Below are 24,256 nucleotides of genomic sequence, written 5' to 3'. Positions count from 1 at the left end.
ACTCGTTACGTTTTGAATAATGTTTTAATTTACAGCTGAATTTTGATAACTGATTTGGCTCAACTTTGCCTGGTTCCAGCATCTAAAGTGTGAAGTGTGTTTTATATGATTGTAGTTTAAACATCTTGGAGTTTTGGACTGTTGGTCGAACAAAACAAGCAAGTTGAATTTGTCTCGCTGGGCTCTATAAATTTATGGAAATTTTCATCATTTTCAAGAGGATTAAAGTACTCAAAATACTGAAAAAAAAGTGGTCTGGGACTGCCTCCACACGGCTCTCACAAACCCTTCCCCAAGTCGTCAAATACCGACGCTTTGTCACGGCCCTCCGAGTCTGATACTGAAGAACAAGGCACTCATATGCACTAACATGCATGTGCAGCCGGACGGGCTATCAAAACAAAGAGAAGAGAAACTCAGATTACAACCCACACAGAGGGAGTGTGACTTCATTCTCTACTCAGGACGCCATTACTCCCATTATAGCTTGACAAAGCAAATATTGGTTTACTGCTATATTAACGTTCTGAATGTCGAATACAGCCCCTTTAACTGGTTAGCAAAAAAAACATCTAATTAATAATGAAATTAATCATTAGTTGCAGTCATATTACAATTTCAAATATGTTACATTTTAACCAGTGGCAAATTTTTGCTCCAAACTTCACATAACATCAACTGAATTAATTTTTAAAAAGGTACGTCGGAATCATGATATTGTGACATAACCGGTTGTGAAAGAAAATTATCTTTAATCGTTTGATATTTTTCACATGAAGGATCATAGGGCTGGGTACTGAACCTTAATACATATGTCTATAGCACTGCGTATTGATTTATCTTGTTCTCTGATCAGATAAGTCCTGATTTAACTCAAAACTGCAAATTTAAGACTGAATGTTTGGACATGAAACATTTGAGAACGCTAGTATCTTTTGTTAAATAAAAAAGGGTTTTGTAGAAGAATTTGTTTTTTAATTTGTCAAGGTAAGGTAGTGAAATTACTAATTTTTTCTATGTCAAAACTCAGGCATCTTGTGAGCACAATTATCAAAAAATGTCAAATGATACTCAGCCCTAGGTATATATCTCGAGAATTATTGTCTAGAGTGAGAGCCAGAAAGGAATGAAGAAATATGCATGGGGAGATAAAAGGCTGGTTTTGATCTATGATACAGCATGCAACAGTGGACATGGGAGGGCTGATGTTATCACCTAAGAAAAAGGGGGGCCTTAACTACTCTCCATCCAAAGTCTATTTAAATTTTCTTTAAACAACCTCAGATTTGAGCTCAACTCATTCCATATTTCTTGTGAAGATTGGTATTCCAAGGTCAAGCATTTTCCTCTCACAATATTTATACAGTTCAGCCTGCTTGTGATTGTGTATATATCCTTATTTTCAAGAGTGTGTGTGCCACTAACAGTTTAGAGCTGCAGAGCTAAAACAAACTACAACATGTGGACTCATCCCATGTAATAACCGTGGCTCCAGACTCATCCAGACAAGCCTGAATGGCAAGCTCTGTGAGAATCCAGTCAGCAGCTTGAATTCCTTGTGAGACGGCTTAATAACTGTAGAATTAAACTAATTACAAACACAAAGTTAACGGCGGCAGAGCGGATACGTGCCAAGCTGAGAGTCTGGACCGCGGCCTATCTCCTAACTCCAAAAGCATGCAAACAAAATAACCAGATTAAATTGAGGTGGATTGAATAATTTATGTACACAAGTGTTATTTTGTTAACTCGGTTTTGCTTGTGGATGCAGGAGGTTACTGTTCCAACGTGAAATCAATCAAAACAAAATGTGGAGAAATGATTCTACTCTGGACCTGACGCTGACCCCAGACGCAAGTGTGCAATGCAGTTGATTAGGACGCATATTTCCAGGAGAAAGTGAAAGAGGCAGAATTTCTGTTGCCGTGGCTGCAGCCATTAAACACTTTCGATTCCTGCCGGCATGTGTGGATTCAAGGGCAAAGCCGTAATGAGCAGTGGCATTAATGATACTGCAAGATGTGCTCCCGCTACAGCCCGGATTACTGCAGTTAACTGGGTCTGTAATGGGGTACTTTTTCAAGCGCGTGTCTGAAACGAGCCGACGAAGAGCAGGATTGAATCATATCTAAGTGCATTACTGGAAAGTAGCGAGAGGACGTGTAGTCATTACTGCTCATTACTGCCGTTGTATAGAGAGATCGGGTCAGGCGAGGTCTTCCAACAGGTTAAGAACACAAATATGCAGCCTCAGGTTGCAATTCTGACATTTGCTTTTAATTAATAAAGCCTTGCATTATGCACTTTCAGAAGCTGACTAAAAAGGGATTTCAAAATTTCTAATTATATCGTTTACCAGTGATTTGATAGTGTGGAATGAACACCCTCGGAATGAAAATAACAGTAATATTGTCACAGCCATTGTGTGTCCTCCCCAGACTCCCACTTTGTTTGTGAAAGGCGACGATATAAGGGGTGACTGTCCTTTGATTCTGGGAATCCGTAAATCTGTCTGCAGGCTACAATGAGACATCTCATTTGAGGTATTTGTGTATTTTGGGTTTATTGGTCCCAAAATGCCCCCTATCCATCTCTGACCAACACAGCATTTTTTTTTTACTAGGGAATACACTGTTGAGAAGTTTATAGAAGAGCACTTAAGTTCACAGACGGGTTTACTGCTGGCTCCGTATGCTTGGTGTGAAATAACAAACATTTCTCTTAAAACCGTTTCACTGCTCAATAGAAAGTGTGGGGTTACTGAAACCCACATAGCAGTGGAGACATATAGATTCATATCTACACACATCATAAAACACTTTTTCTTCATTGGTGTCTTCGCAAAGTCATTCTTGGTTAATTTGATAATTACGGTGTAAAATGCAGCATGCAACAAACCACGGACTAAAGTGCCACCTAAGGCTGAAAAGGGCATTTAAAGAAAATGAGGTACAAAAGTTATATTACCAACATATGATTATATGTCAAAACAGTAAGAGCACATCAATACGTAGATTGTAAAAGGATAACAATCCACTGAACAGCTGCTGCAGTTGGAAAGGATCCTGCTTTGTTATTTTTATCATCTTTATCTCTAAATATGAGATAAGGAGAATTAGTCAGTGTTGACATTTCATGCCTAGATATTGACTAAGACCGTTGGTTAAAGCGTAACTCTCGCCAAAATGCAATTTACTGTCTTTTTGTGAATTTACACGAGTCAAACTTTCGTTTAAAAGCATATTTAGGACTGAAGCGTCACTTTTCGGTCAAATGGCCTGAGCTATTTTTAAAACACTAAGAAGGCTCAACACAACATGAAACTATGCTTGAAGTATCACCAGGGGCTCTACACCTTAACGAAAGCATTGACAACGTTGTTTGTGTACCCAGAGTTTACTGAAAAGAAAGGCTTTGAACAACAGCTCTTGTTGTTTCCGGCCGCTACCACCTCAGCAGTCAAAATGAGTTGATATCTGAATGCGAATGAACAGACTCCATATGAGGCTCCTTTTTCAACTACAAGGTCAATACTGTTTTTCAATAATGACAAAACAACAAATAATCCGTGCATTTATATGGAACTAAGCTTTAGGAGCTTTCCATCTTTACTCTACTCCCTGTTATGTTGCATTCGGAAATCAACAGTTTTTGACTAATAAAATGGCTGCGGGCGGAAACAACAAGAGCTACGGTGAGTTGTTCAAAACCTTTTTTAGTAAACTCTGGGTACACAAACAACGTTGTCAATGCTTTCGCAAAGTTTCATGTTGTGTTGAGCCTTCTTAAAAATAGCTATTTTGAGGCTAGCATAAAAGTGCCTCTAACACTCCCATTCAAAAGGCCATTTGACCAAAAAACGAAAATACGGTAAATCTTAAAAGAGGCGCTTCCGTCCTAAATATGCTTTTAAACGAAAGTTTGACGCGTGTACATTCACAAAAAGACCCTAGGTTGCATTTTGGCGAGAGTTAAGCTTTAATAGGGGCCAAACGGGGCAGTGACTTACATTTACCCAATGTAAGGTACTTGTAGTATTTGGTTATTATGCCACACATTCCTGAAACAAATAAGTATCTTAACTCTGAGTAACCTTTACAGCAGCATTTCATTTTTTCCTTCCAATTTTTGTTTTTCATTCTTTTAAACGGCCTGTCCATATGTCTGATCATTTCTATGGAGTAAAATGAGTCTGATGTTGTGCTCATCAACAGATAAAAAAAATGGATGGATGGATGGATGGATGGATGGATGGATGGATGGATGGAGGAAATAACAACTGAGCCAATCAGAACATTTTAGCCAGAATTAAGAAAGGGTGCCAGGGCCAGAAAAAACATAACAGAGAAATTGGCCACAAAAATGGCAGGAAAGCATGGATGAGATTGTCAGGTTGTCATAAGTCAACTTACACACAACAACAACAACAATATCTTTCTTCAATCAACATGACATACGTTATGTTAACTGCTCCTAGCATTAGCTACTGCAACTTCCATTTTAACTGAAAATGGCGTAGATGGGTAATAATAATATATATAATATGTCAGTCACACATCTGATAGTTTAGGGCAACATACTCAGTTTCTGCTAATATGCCCAGGATGTCTGACTTAATAATAAATGTCTGGAATTGGAAAATTTCCACCTTTGGCTTCCCCACTGATTGTATTTAAAAAAAGACACTGTGGCAGACAGCCAGACAGATTACAGAGCTGATTGCAACATTTGATTGTCTCCTTTGTCCATAAACAAAAAGGTTAATGCATCAGAATAATTTGAAAGATGCTATACTCACTAAATACAAAGGGCTTTGATAGCTTCAGTACAGGAATGTGCTACATAATTAAACCTGCCTACTAAACGTATGACTTCTCAATAAAACTACACCGGTCATGGGTTGAAAATTGTTTCATTTTTCACAGAGAAAAACTTCACTTTGTTTTACTGCAGGTCTAGTATTTCTCTGCTGTTTCTTGAGGAGTATTAGTGTGATTTAGTCTAATCCAAATAATCACTGAAGGTAAAGCTGTGCTCCAAGAAAAGCACTTGGATGGTGCCAGAGCAAATCATGCTATTTATCATTCCACGGTAAACATGCCCCTGCATTACATGCATTTTTAACCAACACCCTTATTTTCTGGGTGCTTTACACCTTCTGCCATTTAAATAAGACATTTAGCATATCAGCACGCACTTTGGTTTTATGTGCATGGTTAAGCAAAAATCATCTGCAGGAGGGATAATAACATAATTTGAGGTGTGGGATGCTGGAAGTTTCATTTAGTCAAGAGTGATGAATCAACTCAGTCAGGAGCCAATCGCACTAAATCACACACCTAGTCATCATGGAGAAATTATACTGACATTTTCAAGCTAGTGTTAGTAAGTTATGCCGCTCCATGTTCCTCTTCTGAGGAGGAAATGGGGCATGCCGCACTTTGGCCTATCACGAAGAAGAACTGTCCTCTGATGACAAAGAGCGGAAAACTGACAAAGCTGAGAGAGAAAGCACAGATCCTTCCTCTCAGTATCCCAAAAGAAGCGCTTCACCTACTTTATGCACAGCCATTCATGCTGCTTTGTTTCAAGCTGCTTGGCTGACTGTGGGTCTGGCCTGCTGATTGCAGTGATAGACATGGAGGAATCTGGCGCTGGCTGCCAGAAACCACAGAGGCAAAAGGAGAGGACCCTCAGTCTGCCGTCGGGCTGTGCCGGTAGGGAGAGGTAAACACAACTGGTCCCTCCTTGGTATGCAGGGCTTATGTTGGCCCAGAGAGGAGCTGCGACTCAGAGGAGGTGCCAGTCTGGGGTATGCTCAGTAGAAAACCCAATTATATTTAATGAACGCAACAACAAAAAACACCCAGGAAAACAAATAGCTGGCATTAACCGTGCAGTCTGAGAAACGCAGCCCATGAGCATTACTGTCATGCAATCAAAACCATACTAGCACAGACAAGCAGCAGAGTTTAAATTTAGAAATACATTCACTGTAAGTGTACCGTAAAGATATGGTCGTCTTAATTGCAGTGTATCTGCCTCGCACTGTTTTTTGCTTGCTTTCTTATATTAATAAAGAGCCTTTCTACAGGATAGACAAGTATGTGGATGATAAAGTCCTAATAAGTAGCCTACATTCTAATCCTGATTCAAGTATCACAAAACAGCTTTTAACGTCATTGTTATCATTTATTTGATTAGTCTGTAAGAGTGTCGTGCATCCACACTAAGCTGGCTAAATTTGAAAAGCAGTCATTTTCTCTTTGTCCACTTTCGGCCGTGTTTTATTAGTGTAGATAAAGGGAATCAGAGCTTTTGAAAAACAAAGACATAAGCCTGGTCATTAACTCTTTTACATAAATGTAAATATAGCTGAGTGGAGTTTTATTTCATTTATTTTTTACACTGTATTTTGTCAGACAACTTTGAGATCATGAAAGATGATTGGAGTCCCTGGCTAAACACGTATGACCCAAGATCAAATCACTATTTTCTGCTTGATCAGTGTTCAGACAGAACATACACACGTTTGCCTGTGTTAAATCACAGCATATGTGTTCACAGAACAAGAAGAAACAGAATCAGTAGAGTATTTAGAGTATGCGGGTCGCATGGTGGTTTTGTTGTTTGTCATCCTACACAGAGCATACAGATGAAGAGAGAGAGTTAACCATTTTCCTGTTGTTCTTGTGTTAAATGTGGAGGGAGATCTTTACAACAAAAAAACACCTGTAAAAGCTAGTTTGGGTGCATGTGGTTTTTGCGTTCTCTAAGAATTAAAGAGTGAAAATCAAACTGTATCTTTAACTCATTAAACAGGTACAAAACTGTTTTGTTTGATTGCTTTACAATGGACTAAGATCTTTATTGAGATCTTACAGCATTAAGATGGTCGCTACAGAAGTGTAAATTACGCGTTATTATGGATCCCACGTAACTTCTAGGCAAGTCCCGCACTACGAAGCAGGCCGATTGCTTGGGGTTAGGCATTGACCTCGAGCGGTTAAGGTTAGGATAGCCAATTGGTCAGGGGATAGGACCTGAACAAATCGGGTTACGTTACCTTGCGTAAGCATGGACACCTGGGCCAATAGTAGCGTGTGAACGCTATTGAAGGGCGGGTCTTACCTAGAAGTTGCATGGGTTCCATAATAACGCCTAAATGACAGGTAGTGGATATTTATAAAGTAATTTAGTTATTTGTTTAATGTTTCTCAAAAAAAGGAGAAATATAAAGTAAAGAAAGAAAAGAATAACAGCATGACCTTCTTGTAGTTTCCTAAATGCTCACATAGATCATATCTAAATTACACCGCCTGAAGACAACTAGCTCTTATAAAAAGGAAACCACTCACCCACTTAAGCTTCGTACAGTTTGATGAATTATCATTCTCTGACTTCAAAATGTTCAGCGTTTGATTTACTCGACTGATTTACTCGAGAGAAATACAGCTGTGCTACAGTTACTAACGTTGACATCGAGCTGTATTAGGTTGGCTGCATTCAAAACTGTAGCTTAAAGATTAATGTAAGGCAGACATCTGAACATTATCAGCTGGTATCTTTCCAAGTTTTTCTCTTGGTTAGAATAACATTTATTACATTACATGCGTCTACAGACAGGCTGAATGTGTAGAACTGATTTCTCTATAGTGGTGCTGGAGGGGTTGAAGGTTTTATAGTATGATTTTTTTTTTAAAAACACTGAAGAACTGAGCCAAAAATTTTGCCAATAAAACATACTAAAACAATGTTTATAACACTACAGTTCAGTCTTTCGCTAAAAGAGAACATGGGCAGTTACAACTACTGTTAAATGTACTTCATATGAATGTACCTATGACTAGAGATGCATGAACACAAGTTATGGAAATCTGACATCTAATATTCCTAGGTTTGTTTACTTATCCGTTCATTTGAAAATTTCCGAATCAGGAAACATTATTTTATTTAGTTCTTCTGAAGCATTAAGCATGTTTGTATTGCCCAAACTGATGCCTCAAAAAAGTGTTTTATATCAGTACAAAAACTCCGGTATCATACTGGGAGTGGTCTGAAATCAAATTCAAAACATGCAGCCCTACCGGTGACCGAATTTCTTTGGATACAAGGCGAGCCAAAAGCAACAAGATTTTTACTCTGCTGAATTACGGAAAGTGTTGTTAGACATTGCACTGAACAGTTTATTGATCACTTGATTGACTGTACAGCTAGGGTAAGAGACAAAATATTCAAATAAAAACAGTGCAGACACACAAACACATGTGGCTAAGTTCTTTTACCCTGGCTCTCACCATCAGTGTTTTTATGTTGGTGCAGGGTAGTGCAGGGTACAGCCCTGATGGATATAAGGGGGCTAAGTCTGGCAATCTTTGTAGCTTTTCTGAAACCAACAGTCCATCAAGCACACCCACTCTGCGCACCTATTGGCCAGGTGTGCAGAGGTGAGAAAGAAGGCAGGATTTGAACTTCTGTTTTTTTCTTGTCACAACTACTACATCAATTTTGTGTTTACAACAGAGTGCAACACCATCAATGGCTTTGGTAGATTCTCTAGAAGTGTGCACTGTTGCCCTGACATGAACAATTATCAGGTCTCCCCCTCTCTTTGAGAGCAGCTACAACACGTTTGCCTTCAGATGTAGTCAGACAACACGTCATACAAACTACTTTCTTTGAAGCATACCCTTGCCTTAATGGTAGGGTTAAACAATAACATTTAAAAAGAAAAAAAACGCTAACTGATCAATTTATGACAAATGTACCCAATTACTTAAGTTAACTGATGTACTTACACTATAACACTTGTGGTTTGGATGCAAGAATGTCAGCCATCAGTGTCCTGACATCACAGGAAATAACAGGGTTTTCTTTCATTCTGTGATGGAGAAGAAAAAAAAGAAATGTAAGCACTGAAATTGGTATTTCCAGTTCCCCCCCCTCTATAAAATGGGCTCATGCCTAATGGGGTAGAAGGCCTTCCACCAAAATATAGCTGATTTGCACAGCAGAGTGAAGAAGAAGAAGAAGAAAACACATTAAAAGCCTATTCAGGGTCAAGGATTCCCTTGAGTACACCAATATCTCTAATAGCAATCTATTAAAAATCATTTTAAAAAAACACGTAGAAAAATAGGCTTCCAAGCGGAGCCATTACTTTGTTACCTCTGGCAGACAGCGAGGCACCTGGGAAATCTGAGCTGACGTTAAGGGGGAGCAGCAGTCCAGCAGAAAAACTATATCACTTTCTTAAGCTAATTAGCCCTGTATATTACCAATCAAAAGAACCTCACTCTTAAACACAACGGCCAGCCAAGAAATATATTTCTCTTCCATTTGTGAAAGACTGGCAGTGGAAAGACTCCAGGACTGAATATTATTCACCCAAGGCATTCCAGGGGATAAAATGTTGCATTAAAGTGGGATTTAAGGGTCTGATTTTTGTCACTGCTACCACTGTTATTCCCAAACAAACGGATGAGAACTTTGTTGAAACTAGAGCTCACCCTCTCAGATCAAATCAGTCAGTTGACATCAAAACCTGAAATTAAGTAAGTACATCATCACTGCTACATTAATAACTCACTGCCTAAAAGTATATACGTATATAGGTACTGTATACTTATAAATAGATTAGGCCTGCTGACAATGGCGTTACTCTGACATTAATACTACAAAAAGTAGACAAATACAGAGTCATTACATTTTCTTTTTCAATAGGATACATGCTGATAAAGTCAGAGCAGTATACTTATCTTATCTGCCATTTTACTTTACACTTTGTAGTTTTCACGTTGTTGAAAGAGGTGTAGAATTATATCTTTATACGATAATAAAACAGCATGTTCTATTATACTTCTCGTACTTACGGAACTCCCAAAAACAGTCTTTATTTATATTATCCGATATATGTACAGTAAGTAGTCTCATTTCTTACAGTATATTCTTGGATCAATTGTAAGATACAGATTGTTTTTCCCCGCTGACGCATGCTGCATCTAACTTTATTATGTTATGTTATTGCATTTGCCATCTTCCTATTAATATATTGTGACATCTTTCTGATAGTGTGTATTTTTACGCTGATAATACAGCATGTACCTTGTTAATGGTGAATCTTTTTCAATAGCAGAGTACTTACTGGCCTAATATGGCCTTTCTCTGTCTCTATCTATCTCTCAATCCTTTGCTATGCCCTTAACTTAAAAGTGAACTGTTTACAAATGAGGCTAGAAGTGTGACTGTTATGGTTTGCATTTGTTTAAATCTCGGAATTAAATGTTGCTAATTTTCCCAGATATTCCAGGCCTGCGTTAAAGCAATGTCTACAACAAAAAAAGAAATGTAGAAGCTGTTGTTGATACTTAATGCATTGAAGAGTTTGATGTTCATCGTAGAGTACAGTGCACTGTTCTCAGTAAACCATACACAAGACTTTAAACAGTCAGTGTACAACTTCCACCAGCAGAGGGGGTAAAAACATCACAACTGCCTACATTTCCAGCTGGAGTTTGACATTTGGTGCAAATGCATCCTCATACAGAGTGGCTTGTATTGTATTTTATTTTCTTGTATGTAAAACAGAAAAATATTACTAATGCTGCCTGGAAAAAGTAAATTGTTGAAACCGAAACCCAAATTATCTTCTTCTAGGATGTCCAAATTGGACCTGCATATTATACTTTACTTTTGTTTTTTGAGAATACTACTAAGCTGTCTGTAAAATGTAACGCAGCTGACTTTTTTGTGCATAACATAAGCAGTTTTAATAAACTAATGCAGAATACTACAGTATAGGATTCCGTAAATAAATAAAATATTTATTATTAGGCTTCCCCTTACATAAGGATGATTTCCAATTTTTACATGTTCATTTTGCATGCACAATTTAATACTTGGTCAAGTCTTCATCACCATCTTTATTATCTTCATCTCTAACCAGATACTATACAATCCTTCCTTTCACTGAACAAGCTAAAGTTAAAAATGATATCAAATTAAGCTAAAAATATTTCTATTTCATCTCTATCAATCTAGTCCCCTTCCAGTTTCTGGTTTTTGTTACCCCATCTCTAACATCAGACCTAAAAAACAAAAGCAAAAGCACCTTTCTTCTCGTCTTCTTTTGTTTGCGAAGTTAATGCAAATTTATTTAAATCTGCAAACAATGTCCTCGGTTTTGTTTTAACCAAAAGACCATCAACGGTCTAGAGGTCTAGATACTGGACTGCTGGTAGGTGGACAATTTTGGACACGATCAACTGCAACTTTAAGTTTGCTTTGATCGTGCTTGGTCTCCATTGTTCTTTAGAATGACAGGAACAGAGTCAATGTAAAGATCCAGTCACTCCATTATGGTAGACAGACAAAAAAGGGGGGGGGGGAGTTTAAAACATAATAGACCACCAAAACCATCACTACACCACCAGCAAAGTGACCTCATAGGAAACAACGACCATCTTCTCCCCTCAGGAAACATCTGGGCCAACACGTCAGTCTCACAACTGATCAGCAGAGAGAAAAAACAGGGCAGGGGTGAGAGGGCGTGTCACAGCCTGGTTTCACTTTTTCAACTCGGGGCAACAAGGAAATGACTCTGTAATTCATGGTTTCCACTGAGAAGTCCTCTGAGGCAGCAAAGAAGTGGGCTTACACCGTACTGTATATCAGGACTTTTCTTGAAAATTATCCCCCGCTGATGGATATTATACGGTTTATTAACATATTGTGATCAATACTACTACACACGTCCAGGAACACTGAACTTTACGCAAATATAGGTATACATTCTCATCCAATTCCAAGTAGACAATTAATTGGTTATCAACTGCTCACTGCTTTTCTCCATTATATATCATTATATATTAAACTGAACTAGGACTTTTGGTCTAACAGAACAAGCAATTTGAAGACGTCACCATGGGCCCTGGGAAAGTTATGATTCTGACGTTTAATAGACCAAACACTTCATATATATATATATATATATATATATATTCATCATATATGATTAATTGACAAAGAAAATTATTGTAAATTACAGCTGTAGATGAATATGGAAAGTAACTGACAGATCAATCAATACTGAAGATAATCATTAGTGGCAGGCCAAATTACTATCCATTTTTATATAATTATTCTTAGTGTTAGTTTTACTGCTACTACATCTAATATTACTGGGTGGAGAAGTATTCAGATGCTTAAGAAAAAGACAACAAAGTAAAAGGCCTGGATTTGACAGTGAAATGGAATGTATACATTATATGGCCAAAAGTATGTGGAAAACCCAGGTTCACAATTTTTGCTGTGGGGCTATTTTTCCTGGTTTGGGTTTCAAAGTCTTATGGAAAGCCTTCCCAGAAGAGAGGAGACTGTTCTAGCGGCACATTAATGCCAATGGTTTTGGAAAGAGTCATTCAGCTATCACATATGGCTGCAATAATGTTCATGTGTTCATCTCTGTGTCACCAGAATGCAGTGATAAAAAGTCGGTTTCAAATCTGGTGAATGTTTCAGACTCACCAGTGCACTTCTGGCTCATCATACAGCTGCAGCAGCCACACCAACAACACTAGGCACCAAATCTTCTCAGGATCTGCTTCCATACTGTGTTTTTTCGACACAAAAGACACTATCACAGGATCTCCTGATGGGGAAAGAAGTTACATCCACATCTGGCTCTGATTCTATATTTCACACCTAAGTTTAGACATTTCATGGGAGGGCTGGCACACCTGGGAGATCACTTGTAATGAATAAACATATCTGTAGTTTGGAATTGGCAACATTTGGCCTATAAGTAAAACCACACATTAAGGGAGCAAACAGGCTTCTAAGCCCAGATGCCCACAGTATTCAGATTCAGAAAACGTTATAGTCATGACAGAAAATCGTCCTAGATGTGGCCTCAACATACAATGCAAAAACAAAACTCAGACAGTAAACATACAATAGCTTATAAAAAATAAGTTACACAGGATAAAAATACAATGTACATGTGTGCAAAGTGATATAGTGTTTGTGTGCGTGTGTGGGTTATTATTTCATCATAGTCCCCATCTAAAAGGTAAACTGGTTCACATTCAGTGTTGTATATTCATTATTTTGTCATGCAGAATAACAAGCACACATGTTTTGGCTGATGTCTTCATTAGTGTGGAGGACTCCAATCGTCACAGTCAACAAATAAATATCCAACTCATAAGCAAAGTATAAATGCATTCTTGTAAATTAACATATAATATAATGGCTGCCACCCCAGAACCTAATGTTAAATGTTAAGTTTTACATCTTCCAAAAAGTTTATCAAGCAGTAAGATAACATACCTGTTCATATTCTAACTTTATTAGCTCAACAAAATGTGGTATTAAATCATTAAAATATAAACAACAATGGTTGGGAAATTTAGGGAAACTTAGTCAAGCTAACTATGTTTACATATTTTGTTGGAAAGTCAGCCTGGTTATCATTAGTAGTCAGCTTTAGAGATAGCCTCCCTACTTTTAATGCTAGCCTGTCTGATTAGCCTTGGCCAGACAGTGTATTTTATCGCAACTTTGTGACTATTTTTGTCACAAACAGCCACAAACACATGGTGTAGTCAGGTAGCTAGCATGCCACAAAGTTACAGGCTTAACAGTGAGCAGTAAGATAGCTAGCATGCTAAAGTTTAGGTTTTTACAGCTAGTAAAAGCCCTGAAAATGAATCACTCCTATCCCCAAAACAAAGAAAAAGACCATACAACCATATATAAAGCCTACCTAAATCTCTACTCTACAGTAGTCCATGAAATAACTAAACATAGCCTAATAAAGCCTATACTTAGCCTACCTGCAGCAGCACCTCCACCTGGTCAGGAAATGTGTGCCTTGACAGGCTCGCGCACAAAAGAGGCTGTCTTTACACGTGCCTGTGCGCGAAGGACACGGTAGGCCTACCTGTTGATAACTAGGCTACCATGATTAAGACTTTTCTAGTGTAGTGTCTAAGTATATAGTATAATAATAGTATAAGTTAATGTTGAGAATTCAGTGTTTATCTAAGATATGGATGAAGTTAATTATTGAAATGTGTAATTATTTAAGTTGTCCGGGAGGAGGGGTCGTGTTTGACGTAAACATAAATTTGCTCCCTGTGGATGTGCTACTTGCGGTTCTGCACGTGCGTGGGAGCATTATTTGATAGGGAATAGTGTTCGATCAAAATATGCTACACCTGAAATCTTAATATTATAATAGCATATCGAAATATGCTCCACATATTCTTACAGTACACTTACCCATGTTTGTAATCAAAAACATAAAGATACTGACGGAAATACACAGAAACACGCATAGGGTAGCATTTTAGGACAAGGCAGCATAAATTGTTAGAACACTTTTAAAGGGTTTTAAAGGACTCCAGAAAGTGTTAAGTTATTCTGAGATAATGAGCAAATAAACTGAAAGATTTGATAAGTATTTATGAGAAAATTAGACTTTCTTAAAGCCTTAAAGTCTAACTCAAATATTTTTTTTCTGCTACAGCATACAGATCTGCTTTATAAATTGCACTTCCTGTACTCAAAAAAAACATGACAAATAAGTAAGGAAAAAATAAAGAATAAAAAATAAAATGAACAGTAAACCTATAACAAACTTACATGTCCGAAAAATAGTTGGCAGAGGTATACACTTTCATGATCCTACCCCTTCTCCATAACTCAAACAATTAACTTAATATTTATACAATAAACAAACAACCATCCCACTTCTATTACGTACAAACCAAATACCCACCCAGTGTTAATCAGATATGACTTAAATAATTACCTCACATTCATCCCATAAGTCTTAAAAATTATTTTTCTGTACATCGTCTCAAATTGATTTATATTTAGACTTTGCTGAAGTTATATTCCAAATTCACACAACAAATTGTACACATACATGTACACACTAATATTGGTAATTAATGTTTTAATTAACTCTCCCTCTAAAATTATAACCCCTTGTTTGTCTGGGAACAATTTTTGTTTGTTACCTGAATTGTTTGTACTTAGCACAGACCCCAAATAATGAACCTGAAAAGAACTACATTAATTTGGGACATCCCTCCTGTTGTGCAGCTCAAGTCTTTTCTACCAGATACTGTGGTTAATGCTGTCACCTTACTTAAGAATTATGCATATTCGACAGGTTTGTGTTGGAGTCTTGCCTGACATGATGTTAATTGTTGTCTATTAATGCTATACGCATATTTCAAAAGTGGCTGTTGATATACTGTGTTGCTGGCATTTTGTTTCTGCAGCTGGTTTTTAAATGCGATTCAAATAAGGTTTCAATTTACTATTAATTTTCCATTGTTTTGTTAAACCCATTTACATAAGGGTAGACTAAATAACAGAAACCAATCTGTGTAATACAGTTCCACAGCACTTCAAACTACAGCCTCCAAAATGATCATACCTATCTAAAACAGTGTGAACACACACTAAACATAACATTATAAAGAGAATGTGTTGTATTAGACTACATTCGTTTTAGCTAGCTGAACTGAGTGTATCAAGTTTATTCACAACGTCAAACACTGCAATGTTTACTGTAGCAGTAGCAATAAGTGTTTGCTGAGGTTACCATGGTAGCATCCCATCTGTGGGACATTACAGTGCACACCCATTGACCTTTTGAAAGCCATCATTTTACTTGTAAAGCGTCATTGTGTGTGAGAAAAGTTCAGACAGTTTACAGTGCTACATTTAAAATGAAAGTTTATTAATTTCAATAACACAGCGATATTACACAGTAATAGGCTTTTCATGACCAGATTAAACCATTTTCACCTGTATTAACAGGATCACTGAAATCAGTACAGCCTAAAATCAATACAGTTATATCTCAGATACTGTATCTTTGATTGTATGCACCCATAATAAATCAACATATATATATATTATATATATATAACACAATATGTATATTGTAAGATATATATATAAGTCTGACGCCTTAATTGGTTTAGTTTTTAAGAAACGGCTCTGTTGTTAACGTGCGTCTTGTCGGAGCGGGAATATATATATATATATATATATATATATATATATAATCATAACATGGCCTTTACATAAGTAATGAACCCTTGGAAATGACAAGAAAATCACAAGAAGCAAACATTCCTCCAGAAGTACAGATTTGTCATTTTCACTTCATTATAATTAATGAATGATTCCAATGTTACCAAAATTAAAGTACATAAATCAAATGACTGTATGTTGCATCTGTCATATTTACAGTACAGTAAACACATTTAAAACAATGAAATCCTATGAAAGAAGCTTTAGTTTGAACTAATCATTGTTTCACCATATAGGCCGAAAAGTAATACAGTGTTTTGTATAAACAATTTATTTAAAAAAAGGCTTAAATAGCCAATGAAAGCTCCGAAATCCTGGGGGGACTTGAAGCTTACAGTGATTGCACAGAAAAGACAATACAGTATTGATTAATACAGTACAATGAAACAGAATTGATTTCACACCAGCCTAGTAATGAGAACAGCCGGTCATGCACGTCATGCCTGAGTCAACAGCCTGCTACAATGACAAGTATAGCAGCCCACACCGTGCCACATTCACCGCATTCAGAAAAGTCAAATTTGATCCCACAGCGTCAGAGTACCTCCCAAAACTAAAACAAGGAACGTAAAACTGAGCCCTTGTGCATGAGCCAATTGCAGTTCATTTCTTCTGGCAGAAGTTGCTGTAATTGCTGCAGGCCTTCTGCATGTCTGTTAAGAAACCTGGAACCCCAGTCTGTTAAAGACAAACACACAAAAAGCGTCTATCAGTGAGCGTCATGAACACATGTGCCAAGAAGACCCACCCATGTGGGGCAACAAAGAGTGGAGCTTGTTGACATCACCCTGCAACACATCTGCTAACAATAATGATGGAAAACCATAAGGCAGGCAGCTCTGCAAGGCCTGTGAGTGAACCCTTCTAACACCCTCTTTAAAGACATCATCAAAGATCTGTTTGAGTAGGTCAACAGCCAACATGTGCACATTTTGAAGATTGCGACGCGCTGCAGGGAAATGGTTTCTTCACGGCTTCCACATGTCAATGAAAGTTTTACTTTTGATAAAATATATATATATTATTTTTATATAAAGTCTCAATATGCTATATCGTACATCCATTTCAAGGCTTCTTTTGTAACAAGGCTGTCCTCTAACAACACCAGTACCATTAAATGCTGTTTTATCTTTTGGCAAGAAACTCTTTGATTTTCACAAATGCGTAAATCCACACTTAAGAGTACAACCACACTAACACAGCTACATTTAAAAGCACATCTGTGTTAAAAAAATGCTCACAAGAGTGGATATTTCTAAAAAATGTCAGTCTGATGTTTTATGTTGATATTGGAAAACCGACATTTCAAATTCCTATTTTCGCCGAGTTCAGTTGTCTGACAAGAGAATTAGAAACAAATGTAAATGAAAACGACTGAATTGTGAGTTCGGCTGTTGTGCAAGAGGTTGGCTGTGATGTGTTGTTCGATGACAGAAGGAGAGCAAGGAAGAAGAAATGCAGCTGTTTTCCTATTGTTGTGGAGTTGCGTATCAATACACAGCCACCTCCTCAATATTTTACACTCCTTTCCCTTGCGTAAAGCAGAATAATCCCCATAGAAATCTCTATCTCTGTTGAGAAATATCTCCAAACAAAGCTGGTTTACATAAACTAAACCCACTAAATCATGCCAAAGTTTCATGGGAGATTTGCTTGTTAATTCCAAAACATGAGAATAAAACAATTTACAGACTAAAGTCTGCACTTTAGATGTTTAAGTGAAAGCCAGTCATGTTAAGTTACACTTTATGGATCTCAATAAGGGCATTCTGTAACTGTTCAGCGAGGTCAGTGCCCCCTTAAGCTAGCAGTAGTCTCGCATTGCCAGACCTTCTTCCACGGCGCTGCGGAGAAGGGTCTGGCTAGTTGACACAGCATTCCAGGATGGGAGAAAAACGTGCTCTGGTTTATTGGCATTTCTTTAAACCAATCACAATCACCGAGTGGAGCAACGGTGCCTCTGCAAAATAGCCTCGGGAAGGAACTTGTTTTGGTGGAACGTGTGTAAGTTCAAAAGTTGTTTTAGTCGTGCAACAGAAAACTCAGATTGGACAGATAGTCTAGCTAGCTGTCTGGATTTACCCTGCAGAGATTTGAGGAGCAGTTAACCATAGTCCTCATAAATCCACCGGAGTTTAGAATGCCAACACAAAGAAAGCAGAAGGTAACGGACATCTGGCCGAAAATGAGAGACATCTGGCAGAATTTCCGGCGGCACCGGAGCAATCCCGGAAATTAATCGTCATTGATACAGACTAATATTGCAGTAAAATGAAAGAAACATGCATGCACTCACGCTCGCTGCCCAGTTCACCAGCCAGGTAGGAATCATGCCACCAGGGTTGTCAAAGTAATTCATGAAAACTGAAACAAAACACATGTTCATTTGTGATATAAGGGCTGCAGCAAATAATTTTTTCATTAATCAATCAATATTTGTTTTTCAGTTAATAGTGTGATATAAGAAATGTAAAAGAAAATGCTTTTTTACAAGTTTCCCGAGCTCATGTTAACAGTCCAAAATCCAAACCGAGGGTCGGGTGATAGTTGTATCAGGACAATATAGTAACATTATGTTATTGTATGTATATTATTGTTTAAATTAACAATTTCAAGCAAATCAAACAAATCTTATAATAGTTTTTTCCTATGTTATGCTTAACACTGGAACAAAGTTTCGATCTATTGAACATTAACTTGATTATTTTCCATGTTTTTGCACATATGTGCCTTATCCTAATGTATATTAACATTGGAAAAATATTAAAATGAATATCACAATATTAGTTTCAGCCATATTTCCCAGCCCTATCCAAACATATTCAATTTACAATAATAAAAAACAAAAAAATGCCAAACGTTCACTGGAACTTTGCTGGATAAATGGCTTAAACATCTCATGGATTGTCCAGTTAGACTGTCAAGCAAATTAATCAGCTTTTTCTTTTTTAAGATTATTTTTTGGCATCTTAGACCCTTATTCGATAGGACAGCTTAGACATGAGCTGCCAAGCGACCCGTCACGTGTTACCTTTAGTTCCACAGCCTCCATCGCTCTCCAAGGCGACGCTCTGTTTGTAGTCTTTGACCCGCAGCACGCCGCTCTTTTCTGCACACGGTGTCTGTGGCGCACTTCTGGCCAGGATAACCCAGATCTTCCTGCCATCCACTTCAAGGTCTCTCCGCTCCCTCACGTACACATACTGAGGTTCAAGCTGTTAGGGAAGACACTCTCTCAATTTGCTCTCAATTATAGCCTGACTTCAACTCTATAAACCGTACTTGATGCTCAAAGAGAAAAAGCTTTAGTGTTCACATTTGTTTGTCTGCGTTACTGACTGTATCTGTGTGGACCAGAAGGATACGTCTCTGTTTGACAGAGGAAACGGGTATTTTACTTCCCAGTAGATTGCAGTCTGTCCATTGAAGTCCTTCTCATAGAGCTCTGAATAAAAAGAAATAACAGTGACATGAAGTAAAAAAGCAGCTAAACATCAGTGGAGGGATACTTAATATACTTGAAAGGGATTTAAAAAAAATAATGCTCTATAACCTCTGAGGATACTCTGTTATTTGTTGTTTTTTTCATCTCTTATGATTAGGAAAGGAAAAGAAATGCTGGTAAAGTTCAAGGCATACACTCGAAATACTGCCCATGACCAAATTATGCAATTGCCGCATAAGTAATAGTAAACAAGTGTCCCCCCCGCCCTATGCAAAAGTTTTTAAAGTACAGTACAGTTTCTCATGCTCTGCATAAAATGACATCCACTAGCCTAGTAAGTGGGGGGAAAATCTCAGTCATTACAAGCTGCCTGCAACCAAAGACATGCTTTCTTACTCTTTATAATACTAACGCAACATTTTAAAGACAATCATCAAATTAATATGTAGCTTTAAAAGGTGCCCTGCCACACAAAAACGTTTTTACTTGCATTTTTTAAAATGCAAGTAAAATATGTGTTATGTTATGTCGTGAATGTGAAAATGAACTGCTACCTCCTCGGTCACCTCTAGCCACTGAAAAGAAATAAGCGGAGAAATCAGGCCAATTACAAAAGCTGGTCAGTCTGACGTGGTGTTGCCTGAGCTCATTACTATTCATGAGCTTGCCCAGTTGCGCTGGGTAAAGGATGCTGATAGCCAGGTTCTCATTGGCTAGCTGTTAGCCAATCAGAGTCAAGCAGCTAAACTCGTTGAATATTAATGAGAACTGGCACAAATCGAGCTGAGTTTTTCTGCAGGCTTTCTACTGTATACCACGCTAGAATGGCTTGAAACAAGGTAACCAAGGCATTTTTTCCACAAAAAATGTTACAGAGTCCATGGTAGAACTTCAGACATTACCACAAAGTAATGAAATACGTGTGGCAGGGCACCTTTAAAAAGTAAGGGTTGGTCCAGATCTGTGGTCAGTTTCACAAAACTATTTCAGACTGGCCTGTAGTGTGAGACAAGTCTTCATTTTGCTCTTAGATTAGTCTAAAGCAAGTTAGACATTTTCCCAAAAATAAAGCATAGAGTTAGCTACCCTCTCCAGAACTAAGAGCCATGTTTCCATGGTAACAGTTGGTAATACCTGCTGACCAGTGGCATCAAATGACAAAAAAATTATGTGAAAAAAATGTGGCTCATAATTTGTGGTTTGTTAACAATGTTGTCCAGCGAGCAGTCTTGTATAAGGTACTTGAAAGCAATACTTGAGAAAAAGTACAAGTATCTTCCCAGAAAATCACTTTGGTAGAAGTTAAAGTCTACTTTTAGAATATTATTTGAGTAAAAGTCTTAAAGTATCTGATGTTTACTGTACTTAAATATCAAAAGTAATTTTCTGATATTAAATGTACTTAATTATGAGAAGTAAAAGTAAAACAAACTTTGATTATGAACTTTTATTTTATTTTGTAGTAACGAGTAACTAAGCTGCTTAGGGGAAATGTAGTGGAGTAAAAGTAAAAGTTTCCGGAAATATGAATAACGAAGTTTAGTACAGATACAGTACGTGAGAATTCTACTTAAAGTGCTCATATTATGCTCATTTTCAGGTTCATAATTGTATTTAGAGGTTATATCAGAATAGGTTTACATGGTTTAATTTTCAAAAAACACCATATTTTTACTGTACTACACACTGCTGCAGCGCTTCTTTTCACCCTGTGTGTTGAGCTCTCTGTTTTAGCTACAGAGTGAGACATCTCACTTCTGTTCCATCTTTATTGGGAGTCGCACATGTGCAGTAGCTAGGTTAGGACTACTAGCCAGTCAGAAGCAGAGTATGAGGGCGTGCCACGCTAGCAGTTAGGCGAGCATTATAACGTGTGTTACCAAGTGACGCAAGTTTGTCACAGAAGTAAATGCTGGACTACAATAGAGCTGTTTGGAGCAGTTTCTGAACAGTGTTTTCTGTTGGAGATGGTAAGTCCCTTTGGGGTGGACTTTGTCATTGTAACTTTCAGAAGGTAAACATTTTCTGCTGGAGTGAGGTGGTTTGAAGTAGCTTTTCAGTCAGCCATGTTTTTAGTTTAAAAAAAACTAAATCCTACTTAAGATATAGTCAAAAACTAGACTTGTGAAGCAGATTAATTATCTATCTGAAGTCTCACTTTAAGTTAAATCTGAGCCAAAGTCTATCTTTGAGAAACCAGCCATTGTTTACTTTACTTCCTTGCCTTGCCTATGATTGTTGTAGTTTTTTTTCTTCGACCGGTTTACTGTTTACTGCTAGTCGTTATATTTACTGTTCGAATCAAGGCTAACATGTTGCTAATAAAACATTTTGTTCGGTTCTATTCTGCTCACACATTATTTCAGAAACTTACCTGACGTCTACTAACCTGTCGTCATTTACTCATTTAGCTAGTCAAATGTTCTTAGCAAAATGTTTCATACTTTGAGATATGTTGTGTTATTTTTGTACAGCATACTTTACAGTGACAAGATTCACATACATTTAGACATTTATCAAGTTTAAGGTCAGATATGTCGGCTGTATAGTTTCCCCTTTTACTCTACACCCTAAAGAGTTCATAATATGTATTGGCTGCTGGTCTACATATTCTCAGAGAGCAATACACCATAGCAAATACAAGAAGACTCTGCTACCACCACAGACAACCAGACTAACCCAAAAAACACCACTTTGGAAGAAAAAGCTACTTTAACTACTAATAAAATCCTGTTACGTCAGACAGTTCTAGGGCTGCACCATATGAGGAAAGTATGCGATATGCGATATCGTTGTTGAATATCACGATAAAGATATTACTTGCGATAAATAAACAGATATTCAGTTCTGCATTTCTGCTGCTTTCAGTATTCTTCTTAAATAGAACAAATTTCTTGTTGATTTTTAAACAAAGGAAAGGAAATTATTTTTAACATTCTTCTACTGAACAAATTGAACATTAAAAGGCACCACTAAAAAAAGAACAGTAACATTTTAAAAAGCAGTTTTCTACTGATATGTTCTTTCAACTAACATAACATAATGTCGCAGCCTTTCGCGATATGTATATTGCGCCAGTTGATATCGTGATGACAATAAAAAAAACGATATATTGTGCAGCTCTAGACAATTCTAACTATTATATGTGATTCAAACTGGATTTTTGTTCCTAACAGACTAGGCAGCTACAACACAGACAACATGTTACCTGCAGGTTACTGTAGAGGTGCATAAAGACAAAGATAACAAATTAAAAATGTTATTTCACTGTAAAAAAACATGACTAAATGCAGAGCACTATTTCAAGATCTTGTCCGCAACTAACTAGAGAACAGAACAAATGACATTATTGTGAATATGAAGGGAAAGTTACATTGGATGGAAAGAACAATTACTGTGTGAACCTTGCCTTACTGTTTTTTTTTTGTTTTGTTTTTTACCTTTGACATATGTATCCCAATGTTTCCGATACGCCAAGTCCATGTAGACATCTGCACACAGCTCTGCAGTGCAGGTGCTGAGCACACCAAAGACTTTGTACTCATAAAGTCCAGTTTCCTGAAAACAGCACATGAAAGTTCTCTCCACCAAAAGCAGACCACATGCCACACCCACAAACTAATCCCCATACCACACAACTCTGATTAGAGCAAGTCTGCGTAACAACCTCTCTCACTCTATGTATTGGATTTGATTGAAAAGTGCAGAAACATGTCTGAGGACGCTTCTCTCACACTTGCAATGCAATGAACCTGACAATTTCATTCATATATATATATTCATATATATTCATATATATTACAAAATATATATATATATATATATATATATATATATATATATATATATATAGCACATTGCAAAACTGAATTTACTTGCCAAGCTTTCATGTATCACCCAAGATATAGAATTTAAGAGCAGTGAGGGAATGGAGATAATTCATATAAGCTATGGAGTTTTAGATTACAGTACATTTTTTTTGTTTTATTTTGATTTAAAAGCTATTGCCTTGATGTGTCAGGTGTGTGCCGGGTTGAAGAGTGGATCTTTCTGATTTCATAAATGTATTGAATCAGGTTCGACGAGGTAAGCATACGTGCCTAATGGAGAGGCAATATTAAATTGCCCAATTTGTAAACGGAGTTTGGTATGACCGGTCGAGCCGGTTTTTGAGTCCAACAGCACACGCTCAATTTCCGGATATTTCCCATGTTGACCGCTAGGAAATCCATGCTGGTGTTTTTATTAATGTGGTCAAAAAAAAAAAAAGAATCCCAATAAAGATAATAATCTAACATCATTTTTCCTACAGAAGGACTGGCATGATACCGATGATAGCATGCATGATACAGGCTCTGCAGAGGAAACGCATACCGCTCCATTCAGTTAGTCAGTCACTAGCCGCCTTCTTGCAGTAAAAACAGCAGTTTTCTCTTTTTTATACCTTGTCCTGAAGCCGGTAGATTTTGACTCCCATCGTCTCGGTGAAGAGCTTCCATCCTTCCTCCAGCTGCGGCTCATCCAGCTCCCTCCACGCGCTCCTGAACTCTTCATCCGTAAACTGCAGCGACATGACGGCTCCTCTCACAACACTTGACCTGTCACAAGGCACAGAGCGTCAAACACCAGGCTTCCGGTCACAACTTTCAAAATAAAAGAGTTCACGATTGATGCAAGCACAGTGCTGTATTTCTT

General features: G+C 37.5%; 1 protein-coding gene across 1 annotated transcript; it reads right to left on the bottom strand.

Annotated features, from left to right (window-relative positions):
* Positions 1–16,068: 16,068 nt before the first annotated feature.
* On the bottom strand, positions 16,069–24,182 carry LOC120575459 (phosphatidylcholine transfer protein). Its single transcript, XM_039826257.1, has 6 exons — positions 24,006–24,182; positions 23,002–23,119; positions 19,482–19,561; positions 19,148–19,319; positions 18,413–18,480; positions 16,069–16,794 (listed from the first exon to the last, which is right to left on the bottom strand). The coding sequence occupies exons 1-6, from the start codon at positions 24,132–24,134 to the stop codon at positions 16,720–16,722; spliced, it is 642 nt and encodes a 213-aa protein (XP_039682191.1). The 5' UTR covers positions 24,135–24,182; the 3' UTR covers positions 16,069–16,719.
* Between the last annotated feature and the right edge of the window lie 74 nt (positions 24,183–24,256).

This window comes from Perca fluviatilis, chromosome 15 (genome assembly GCF_010015445.1).
Source record: "Perca fluviatilis chromosome 15, GENO_Pfluv_1.0, whole genome shotgun sequence".
NCBI classification, from domain to species: Eukaryota; Metazoa; Chordata; class Actinopteri; order Perciformes; family Percidae; genus Perca; species Perca fluviatilis.
The sequence above is the reverse complement of the archived record's forward strand: the minus strand, read 5'-3'. Positions and strand labels throughout refer to the sequence as shown.